Here is a 12,012-nt window from a genome sequence, read left to right as displayed (position 1 = left end):
TGATCACTTCTGTGGGAAAACCATTGAGAATCAACTGATAGTCTTTATGGCCAAGGAAGTGTCAGAGAACATAGAGAGCAGGCTGTTCATAGCCAAGTATTACTCTGTCATACTAGTTTGCACACCGGATATAAATCCCTTTAAGATTTGTTGACAAAGGTGGGTGCTAAAGGTTTCTGTAAAGGAATATTTCATAGAATTCAGAACAATGCATGAATTAACCGAAGAAGGGCTTATGGACCTTTTTCTAAAGAAACTTGAGGAAAACAATATTAAGGTTAAGGGCTACCACAACCAAAGTTATATAATGGTACCCATATGATAGGACAAAAAAGGGTGCCCAGGCAACAACTGCTTACACTGAACTGACAAGCTACTCCATGGCTGTCATTGTCTCAGTCTATTAGTTTCAGATGCAGCCTCATCATCAAAGGAGTCTATTGCCCCTTTCTTTGTGCTATTCTCTGCCTCTGTTCAGTGGAGCCAGATACTGAAAGCCAGTGATCACCGTAAAAGAGCCTGCAGAAGCCCTTGATGTTGATGCCGCTATCAAAGAACCACCATGTAAGCACTGAAAAAAGAGGAAATGTGAATACGAGGGTCAGACTCACAATGAGGAGTGTGTTCAGAAGAAATCTTCAAATGAGAGTTCTTCTACACATTTGTCAACATTACTCACGTTTCAGTTGAGCAGCTTGACTATATGGGTGATGCATCGGGATTCTTGTGCAAACTTGAGAAGCTACCAGAAGAGACACTTACCAGCCACTGTATGGATTTCTACAGAGCCCTCACCAACCACTCCAACATCAATAGTGCAGGTGTTTATATCAAGCTAGACCATCTGCACCACATTCTACCTCCCACAATAGGCTCACTACAAGGTGTTCTGCATTGCACAACCATGGAGCTCAGCTTGGTGCCCTTCCCTTATCTCAGTTTGGTGCTCAGACACTTGTTTTTGCCACCCTAGCTCAATGCAAACATGGAGCTGAATGCAAACATCCTAGCACAATTTGGAGGGGAACACAGCCAAAGAGCTCAGATTGGCACCACCCCTCCTTCTGTCTAATTCTCCAACCCAGGGATAGGATCTCCAGAGGTTGCTGGACTTGAATTAGCCCCAACCAAGCTGTCCAATGTTTTAGGGATAAAGGGAGCTGTAATCCAACAACATCCATAGGTACGCAGGCTCCCCATCCCTGTTACACAACATGGGTTGCCACCATCTTCATCCTAAATTTCTGCAAATAATCTCAATGAAAAACACCAAGCAGAAGGAAGCAGGGTACATAACTGTGAATTTAGATACTAGCAACAACAACAAAAATATACCCAGTCTCAGCACAAGGAAATACAAAACAGATTTATTAGGAATGGTATCCTCTGAAAGTCTCCAAAGACTTCCAAAGAATCCAGAAAAGTGTAAGGAAAAGCAACTCATGACCTCATCAACAAACAGGTTTCGCTGTCTTAGGTTTTGGTTGATTGCTTAATTATGTGAGCCTCTGAATTTAATTAACTCATCAAAGCTAATTTGAAAAGATCTCTCGAGGCTGTGAGAGCTTATATTGTGACTGCCATTTGTATTTGCTGGTTTGGGACCATCTATCAGGGTTTTGTCATTGCGTCAACATTAACTTTAATCTTGTTTGAATGTCATTGTGTTTACTCAGTCTCCAGTTTGGGGCTTTATATCCCCATGTGCACTGATTGCTCATAAGCAGATTACTTATAGGGAGGGGGCACCTGGTCTGAATGGTCACATGTGGCGAAGGGGGTGTGCTCTGTGTCCTTACCACTGAGCATCATGAGGCAGCAGCAGAGGCAGGGGTCACCTTATGCTAGAGTGTGGCTGCTGACTGGTCACTAACACAAAATGGCCTGGCAGGGAACATCTGGCCAGTCACAAGCCACATATCTATGTTGTGATGATCCAAACACTTCGCTGCTTCTGTTGATTGGATTATCAACTATGACGAGAGAGGAGAGGGAGAGAGAGAGAATTACTTAGATTCAGTGTGCGACTCTGCAAAACAACTGCCTTTGCAAGAGAATTCTGTTCAGCGCCTTTATGCCTGAATAACCATTTAGGAGATAATTTTTTTTAATAAAAATGAACAGTACAATCCTCTATGAGAAGTAAGCCCTGCTGTGTGCAATGGGACTTATTTGCCGACAACTGTGTATAGGATAGCATTGAAGCCTATTCTCTCAAAGGACTCTTGTGTAGAATCTTTACTGTACATTGTCATGCCATTCTGATAATCTGAACCCCACTAGGATTACCTTTGTTCTCACATTCTTTTATTTTCACCAAATGATTTTTTTTTTTTGCTACCGTGCAGAAGTTGGAGGGCCACCTGTCATGGATGATGCTTTAGCTGAGATTCCTGCATTGCAGGGAGTTGGACTAGATGACCCTCAGGGTCCCTTCCGGCTCTTCATTTTTATGAGTCTATGCAACTGTTTTATTTGAATTAACCATTTGTATCATGCTCTAAAACAATGCTGACTATTGTGATTGCTAGTCATAAACAGGAAACCTTTGTCATTTGCAATATAGAAGACTTTACATTTGCAGAACAGAATTGAGACTAGCACATATTGAAGAGACAGTTTGACCTTTCCACAAGATTGTTCTTTAACACCTGTCACCTATTTGGGCAATTTTGATTCTCGCTACATTCTCTATTTCTGTATGCAGATTGTCTTGTATAATAATTATGTGCTTTGTATTTGTTGCAATCATAGTTTGGAACAAGAGGGAAGCCTGGCTGTGACTTGTTTGCATAACTCTTTCACTGCCTACTTTTTGGAAAAAAATGAATCAAAGTATCGTGCAATGAAGAATTGATTCATAGGATCAAACTTTTTTATTATATACACTGTTAATAGTTTACCACTGCTCTTGGTAAAATATTTGTATCTTCTAGAAGAAAACATAGTGGTAGATATCTGTGTGTCTGCAGAAGCAAACATTCCTTGTCCTTTCAAGTAATTTCAGGTACAGAATGTTGCTTTCTCAAAACAGATAGGTAGCCGTGTTGGTCTGCCATAGTCAAAATAAAAAAATTCCTTCCAGTAGCACCTTAAAGACCAACTAAGTTAGTTCTTGGTATGAGCTTTTGTGTGCATGCACACTTCTTCACACTTCTTGAAGAAGTGTGCATGCACACGAAAGCTCATACCAAGAACTAACTTAGTTGGTCTTTAAGGTGCTACTGGAAGGAATTTTTTTATTTTTGCTTTCTCAAAAGTACAAGATCATGTAAACTACAGATGACAAATCGAACACATTTACCAGAGTGTACCGCTTCATGCTGCAAGGGTCATAAGCTAATGCTTAACACCCTGCCCCCTGCTCATTAATAGGGATGCCACCCTTAATAGACCTACTAGGGAAAAATATGTTCTTACAAGTCACATTATTGTGGCCTTTGTGCTGCTAATGCATACAAGTGTTTCACAACATTCATACAAAATCATTCTTACCAAAAGGCCATCTCATATTCCCACCCCTCACCCCCGTGTAAATAAGGTTTGCAGTTTCTATGGATATTTTTACTCATTGGATTTTCTGCAGAAACAGTGGGTTTTATCCAAGACTGCTGTTCCACTCACACAGCAGAAATCCACTTGTGCAATGGAGCTTGCACCTCGTCTCTCCTGCAGCCTCCACCAGACTCTCAAAATTTGTTCCAGAGGGATGGGGGACAAATAGGGAGCATGAGCGAGGGAGGGCCCACTGCATGAGTGTGAGCTGCTCACGCAGTGCATACCTCCAACATTTCTCCGATGAAGATAGGGATGGCCCATTCCATAATGATAATTTTACTATTTATACCCCACACATCTTACTGGGTTGCCCCAGCCACTCTCGGCAGCTTCCAAGATATATAAAAACATAAATAAAACATTAAAAATCTTCCCTATACCAGATTGCCTTCAGACGGTTCGGGGGTCGGATAACTCCACACCCTCCAACATTTCTCAGATGAAAATAAGGATATCCTAAGGAAAAGTGGGACATTCCTGGGCTGGCTTCTCTTAATCAGGGACGTCCCTGGAAAATAGGGACACTTGGAGGGTCTGGCAGTGTTGGATACAACCCAATGAATCCAGTTTAAATGGGGAAATAATGCGGGTGGCATTTTGGTGAGCAGGGTCAATGCTGGCAGGGGCTGATTGAAGTTGTAGAGCATTGTAGGAGCCTCTCAAACATCTGGAGGTCACTAGGTTGGTGACAGCTGTGCTTCTGGGAGTCTTCTGAACCTAAGACAAAACTTTTCAGGGGCCCAGGGGACTACAGTACAGTAGTGAGACAGGAAGAACCCCGTTCATGTGTCCTCATGCAAGTCCTTCATTAGATGACACACATTACATTTGTACACAGGTATATTGTGGCCTTCAAGATGTAGGTGACTGTAGAACCAAGTAAATTCATGCTGCAATGTTTAAAACGTTTGTTTTTCTCTGTTTCATTAGAATGATTATAGGAAGTTATCTATGCAATGCAAGGATTTTGTGGTGGGTGTGCTGGATCTCTGCAGGGACACAGAAGAAGTGGAGGCTATTCTGAATGGAGATGTGAACATGCAAACATGGACTGAGCATCATCGCCCAAGTCTGAGCAGAATCAAGCTGGCCATTAAATACGAGGTCAAAAAGGTAAGCATCCCATCAGCTGCTTTGTTGTTGTCTTTTTCCTTTTTCTTTTTGAAAGCCAAATACAAACTGATAAACTAATGGAATTACTGTATGAGTTTCAGTTCAAAGCACACACATGCAAAACTGAAGTGGAAACTGAAAGCAACGTTGGCAAATACGGAAGAGCGAGGGGCAGTAGGGGAGAGTAATAGCCATGAAAGTGTGTGCCGCTGAACCCTGGAGCAGGTAAATGCCTGGCTTTTGGCATTTACTTTCTTCTTTCACAACAGGGGTGACCTGAGTCTTCTGTGTTTGATCCTTGGGACTCTCATCTGACCATGGCACAACCCCCAGTTCCCTGATTTGAGCCCTTCTTGAGCATTTTTGCGCGGCTAGAATGTGTCCTTCAACTCTGATAATGCTTACACTTGCCTGAACAGAGATAGAGGGGCGAGTGTGAAGAAACAAGCATTCTGTAAATTATAAATTCACCTTTATTGCCCTGCCCACTTTTGCCTCTGGCACCACCCACCAGAAGATTGCCCAGGAAAGAATGCAACCCTTGGAAGGAAAAATCTCTCTCCCCCCCCCCCCCCATTATATATAAGGCCAAGACCTATAGAGTACAGTGAAGAATCAGCCTAACATTACAGGCAGAGTATTAGTATTTTTAAAAATATGGATTGGAGGGAATTCACCCAATGGGGCTTTCTTCCCTCTGCACTCCCTGAACTTGACTGGGTGGAGTCAGGCACTGGTGGAGGAAGAGGAGTGCGGGGGGAGTGCACTGCCCCCGGCAGCATGATCCTGACAGGGTGCCATCGCAGCTGCCCCCCCCCCCCGGCTGCCTGCACTGGGCACCCCGCCCCCACAGGTGTTGCGCCCCGGCCCCCATCTGCTCTCCGCTCCGCCCCGGTGCCGGAGCATGAAGCTCCACTACTGGAGTCAGGAAAGCCCCCCAAATAGCATGTGGTGGGAGCAGTGGCGTAGCGTGGGTTGTCAGCACCTGGGGCAAGGCAAGTAATTTGCGCCCCCTAACCCGTGGATTTGCCCCCCCTAACCTGTGGATTTGTGCCCCCTAACCCTAACCCCCAGATGTTGCGCCCGGTGCGACCGGCCCCCCCTGCACCCCCCACGCTACGCCACTGGGTGGGAGGAGAGGAGGGATCATTCTGTTTGGCAAGTGGAAATGCTTCCACAGATGGAATGTTCATCCTAGCGTGATGTTGAATTTGACCCTTACAGTGGTACCTTGGGTTACAGAAGCTTCAGGTTACATACGATTCAGGTTACAGGTGCCACTAACCCAGAAATAGTACCTCGGGTTAAGAACTTTGCTTCAGGATGAGAACAGAAATCGTGGTCCGGTGGCGTGGCAGCAGCGGGAGGCCCCATTAGCTAAAGTGGCACCGCAGGTTAAGAACAGTTTCAGGTTAAGAACGGACCTTCGGAACTAATTAAGTTCTTAACCCAAGGTACCACTGTATTAATTAAATCTACATATATGTATACAATGCCAAGCCTGATCTAGGCTGCTTGATGAATTTGATTTTCGTGAATTCTGGCCCAAATGAACCAGGGGAACTCTATTACCCATCACCTTTCTTCACACGTTCCAAATGTTCTGACATAGATCATGGTTTGAGAACTATGGGAAAATGTGCATTTTGAGAGAAAATGTGTTTATAGTACATATTTGATTTTGCAATTAATTTAATTAAGAGATTAATGCAGAAATAAGGTAGAACAAGCTTATGGGGATTCAGATTGCAAATCAGATTGCAAAACTGATTGAATTGCCCATCCCTGGCCTAAATGAATGGATTCACCTTGCTTCCTAAGTGTGAGAAAATCTCTTTCAGTTCAATGCTGCATTGCTTTGGGGCCTAAGTACTAGCTATGATGTGGTCCATTTGCCACATTATGCTTCTGGCTTCCTAGACTGTATAGATTTGGCAGAGGAGAAAGGGATCACCACTTCATTTCTCAGAATACAATTGTTTGCGAATAATTTTATCTGTCTGAAACTGGCAGAGAGAGGGGAGGGAGGAGAAATGGAAAGAAATAGATGGATGATGCAAGAAAACTTGCTTTGTTTTAGAGTCAAGTCACCTGGTATGTTAAGCACACTTTTTTCTATATATAAAAAAACATTCTTTGTGCTGTCTGTTTTTTTCAAAAACTAGAAAAGGAAGAAAGCAGCTGTGTGTAGGGACCCAGTTCAGATCAAGATGGTAGTGCAGTGGGGAAATAATAATTTAACCCTTTCTGTGCTGGGCAAATAACAATTTGGTGTGAATTTTGGCATGAAATAATTGGTTAGGAAGGGTTAATCCTGTCCTCTCTCTCCCCCTCCCCTTCCTACCATTATCCCAGTCTGAATTGGGCTACCAGGTGAGTGCTTTTTCTGGAAAAAAGGAAAGCAGCCAGCAATTTAATGTATAGCTTGACCCCTAGCAGGATATTTTTTTTATTGTGGACTAGTGCTATGTGAATGAAAGCCTGGCATTTTTCACCTAGGAAGCTTCCCTCATTTATTTATTTTTGAATGCTTGCCCAATTTATTCTCCATCTTTCAAGGGAACCAAAAAATCCATTAGAACTTTGTCCTTGTGAAACGGCCACAGCGTTATTTTGCCTCTGCTAAAAGGGAAAACTGTGAGTAAAAGTGGCCAAGAGAGGGAAAGCAACAGCCTGTTAAAAGCATGGGAAATTACTTTGTTCTAGTCAGGGCATTATCAATGGTTCTCCGTTGTGAGCATGTGCTATGCAAATTGATAATTTCTTTCTTTCCTGGGCCTGGGTGGTTCAGATTAATTATTTGTACAATGTACTGTGATGGAAATTGGGATACTGTAAGTGGACTGTAGAGATGTTCCAAATTTTGTAGCTAACATCTGTTCCCTCCTTTTCCTCCAACTCCCACCACCTGCTTAGTTCTGCCTCTCGACAGCTGTGGCCAGAGACGGTCTCTTCCTGTTATCAAAGCAATTAGTTCAGACTCTAATACTGCAGGGTCCTCCATTTTAATTCTCCCAGAGAGATCCTGCATTTATCCATCATCCCCATTGTTGGATTTGAGGTAGTGTTTCTTTGAAACGTCGGCAGGGAGAGGGGATGGAGGGGGTTGGGGAAATGAACGAACCGGGATTCACAAGTACTGGCGCCGCAGTGTGATATTTGCAAAAATAGGAAGAAATTCCCCACGCTCATTAAATTCTGATGAACATTTACTAGGGAGGACAGTAACTCAGTGGCTGAGTACATCATTTGCATGCAGAAGGTCCCATCTTCAATCCTTGGCATTTCCCATTGAAAGGATCAGATAGCAGATGATGCAAATGATCCACTGCTTGAGGGCCCATCACAACATGATGGTTTTTAGAAATGCAGATAGCATCTGCAGGAGGGCACCAGTAATTAAGTAATTAAGCATGAGCAGGGATTTTAACCCTTTCCTCCGCTGCCACTCTCCTGAGGAAAATCCATCCCCTGAATTTGCTTTGGGAAGAGCTCCCCCATAAGGCACCATTGGAGGTGCCCCTGCCAATTCAAATGGCAGCTTCAGAAAAGTGATTTTCCTCAGGACAACAGCAAAGGAGACAAGAAGGGGACAAGAAGATTAAACTCTCTCTCTATGCCTGCTCTGATCTTGATTTAACCACTCCTTTTGCAAGTCCTAGACATTCAGAGGAAATGGGTGGATTAGAAAGAGGGCTGCTGGGTGAAGGGAGTAGATAGGAGAATGTGTTCCAAGACAAATAATTCAATTCTTCTTATTAATTTTCAAACTATTGTGCAGGTAGCAATCATTAAAAGTTGTCCTGAGTCCACCCCTTGCTGCAGCATTTTTTATGGGTAGCAAATCACTTATAGGAATCACACTGCTTCAGTTCGGAACCCTTTAAGAAACTAACTGGAAGTTTCATAGCCATAACTCTGTCAAAGTGTTTTGACTGTTTTTAATGTTGGTTTCACTTTGTGAGTTGCTTTTGTGTCACTTTTTGTGCGGAAAGTTGTTATTATTGTTTTATTTATTAACTGTATGGAGATACTCTGCATTACTTCCTGCATGGATGCTGATACCTTTTTAAAGGTTATGTACTGGGCGTGTAAGGACTTTAATGCCCAAAGCACATTCTCAGGAACTTGAACAACCCATTACATAATAAAAAAATTCCTTCCAGTAGCACCTTAAAGACCAACTAAGTTACCTGAAGTATCTGAAGAAGTGTGCATGCACACGAAAGCTCATACCAAGAACTAACTTAGTTGGTCTTTAAGGTGCTACTAGAAGGAATTTTTTTATTTTGACTATGGCAGACCAACACGGCTACCTATCTGTAACTGAACCGATTACATGTGAGCTGCCATTATATAGCAATGCTTTCTCCCAGATGATTCATCCCATCGCAGAACTGTACCTGGGTGCTCGCATATTGAGGCTTCACACACTCAGCTCAGCATCCATCACCTTCTGGATTACTTTCACTGTTGTTTCAACATTGCAGGATGCTCTGGAAAGTGGCCCAGATTACAGGAGTTTTGGCTTGTGTGTTTTCCTAGACGGCCAGTTGGAAGCACATTACTCTAGCTAATACACTTTTTTAGATGGCTGGTTGCTCTGCCTAATGAGCAGTGGCAATCACTGCTGGTTTTAAAAGCAAAGCTGACTCAGAGAAGGAACTGTGGGATAGGCTTGCAAAAATAGTGACTAAACCTTAAGAGATATGCAAATTGGATTGGATCATATCTTAAGCTAAGCAAATTGCACAGCACCACTCCAACTAAAACAGGGCCTGTTTTTTGGCATATTTGTCTCACACTTTTCCAATGCAGAGACTTTATCTTTTCCCTTTGGACTGGTCTTCTATATAATTGCCTACATAGCTCACAGTATGTTGGCTGATGCCTTGCAACCAAACAGTGATGCAGTGGCCATGCTCCCAGTGGTGAGAAAATTCAGTATATGAATAGGCTGGCCATCAAAAGAAGACTAACTTTATTGCAGAAGTGTTTGGGGAATGAGGGTGAATGAGAAGTATCCATTTGTGGGCACTTTCTCCTCCATCTGAACATTGACAAGAACTTCCTATAGGCAGAGAAATGGGGGCCCAATGTAAAGACTGAATGAATGCCCTTTAGTCTGGCCCCAATGCATTTGGGTGCTCTTACTGCATGCTGTCAAATGGACTGCCTGGTGATGGACAGAAAAACCACCGGAGATATAGAGAGAGTCACATAAAGCAGTCCTTGTATATTACTGTCCTATTCTGAAAAGGATCTGAATGACTGCTTGCCTGAATACACCAACCCTTCCGCCCTCAATATCAAAGTCTCTCTATCTAGCTTAGATAAGGAAAAATAGTATCAAATTTCATTCAGGATAAATATAAATTAATTTGGAAAAAAATGCATTTGATTTTCAATTCAAGACTAAGTAGTATCTGATTCAAAACTTCCACAAAGGCATTTGTGTAACTGCAGCAAGAGAGAAAGTAAGACACTTGACTGATGTGAAATTCAACCAAACAAGATATTTCTCTTGCCACAACTGCTACTGTCTGCTTACCAGAAACTCTTGGGGCCATTGATATTTTCCACACATTTCAACCAGCCCTTAGTCTTATTTATTTAATTTATCTTAAATTTTCTAAACTCTGTCTTCATTCAAAACATGGCTTCTGGGGCAGTGTACACAGAAATCAAATATCAATAAAATATTCCATTTTCTAAAACATATCTGTACCTTCACTGGTTCAGCAGCCAGAATTTCAGGCTCAGCCTAAGTATTTTTTTTTTAATATTCCACAGGTCTCATGCTCCTGTTCAATAGTTTTCTTTTTCTTCAAGAAATATAAACTTGTTATGTTGCAAACATCACTTAGTCTCATTATTTTATCTTAATTTATTAGTTTGCTGGAACTAATTCAGCGAAAGGGAAATCCTCACTGTCCAAATGCCAGATCATAGGTAGCCCATATTTGACTGAGTGGATATTTCTCTTCTTCTGCAGATGTGAATAGAGCTGCACAATGTAGCTTAGAGCTACCTGAATACTCCACTAGCTCATACAAATCTGTCATCCTGAATTTCCATGGGAACCAATCTATTTAATATTCCAGCCACAGTCTGCATTGATTCATATCTTGTGTTGTCCCATTCATTCCATTGCATATTTTCACAAATGTTCTTAAGGACTCCAGAGGCTTTCAGGGATATCAAAAGAAATGTCATAATTAAGTCAGCTGGCATAAATAAATAATGCCGTTTAATAAACTGTATTGCTTATGGTGATAAACATCACCTCAACCCAGCATGGATAAAATACCTGTTGAAGCCAGGTTTTATACATAGATCATGTTCTGGATTTGGGGTGACAACAAGCTAAGTCATAGTTAGAGAAAACACACTGAAATCCATGAACTTGCTATTTAAGTCGATTGATTTCCACAGATCTACTCTGAGTATGGCTAATATTTGATGCTAATCTGTGTCTTCAGTGTGCAAAAGCAGCATGCATGTGTGCTCTTGCTTGTTGTCGTTTAGTCGTTTAGTCGTGTCCTACTCTTCGTGACCCCATGGACCAGAGCATGCCAGGCACTTCTGTCTTCCACTGCCTCCCGCAGTTTGCTCAAACTCATGCTGGTAGCTTCAAGAACACTGTCCAACCACCTCGTCCTCTGTCGTCCCCTTCTCCTTGTGCCCTCCATCTTTCCCAACATCAGGGTCTTTTCCAGGGAGTCTTCTCTTCTCATGAGGTGGCCAAAGTATTGGAGCCTCAGCTTCAGGATCTGTCCTTCCAGTGAGCACTAAAGGCTGATTTCCTTCAGAATGGATACATTTGATCTTCTTGCAGTCCATGGGACTCTCAAGAGTCCTCCAACACCATAATTCAAAAGCATCAATTCTTCGGCGATCAGCCTTCTTTATGGTCCAGCTTTCACTTCCATACATCACTACTGCTCTTGGAAACCAGGTCAATTTGCTTATTTATTTCTATGGGGCATTTCTACCCCACCTTTTACTCAAAAAGGCTGTCGGAGCAATTTGCAAAATCTTGTACTATCACTGCTGATCACACTTCATTGAATATAGCGTGTCAAATCTATGTGCCTCTTCTCCACATTTCACAGGAAATTGCCAAACACCATTGGTCCCACTAACTCAGTGAACTAGGTTATCATGTGTCTATCTATCTATCTATCTAATCTGTTTATCTATGGTGATATCCAATTATGCTCATTTGCAAGTGGAACAGATTTCTGTGTAAAGGACAAAAGTTATTTCCCCTCTTATTCCCCTCTTCTCTCCCCTATCCCCCTTCTAATATCCCCTTTCAAAGGAGAAAAGGAACAGGAA

General features: G+C 42.4%; 1 protein-coding gene across 2 annotated transcripts in view; it reads left to right on the top strand.

The window, feature by feature from the left end:
- Positions 1-12,012, top strand: part of TRPC7 (transient receptor potential cation channel subfamily C member 7) — a 103,712-nt gene that overhangs the window by 39,746 nt on the left and 51,954 nt on the right. For both annotated transcript variants that reach the window (XM_083488097.1, XM_083488096.1), the window contains exon 3: positions 4,489-4,671. In XM_083488097.1, the coding sequence (XP_083344223.1) occupies positions 4,489-4,671 (183 nt within the window). The remainder of the gene's footprint in view (positions 1-4,488; positions 4,672-12,012) is intronic.

The sequence above is a fragment of the Podarcis liolepis genome (assembly GCF_965112155.1).
Source record: "Podarcis liolepis genome assembly, chromosome: 2".
Taxonomy (NCBI): Eukaryota; Metazoa; Chordata; class Lepidosauria; order Squamata; family Lacertidae; genus Podarcis; species Podarcis liolepis.
The sequence above is the reverse complement of the archived record's forward strand: the minus strand, read 5'-3'. Positions and strand labels throughout refer to the sequence as shown.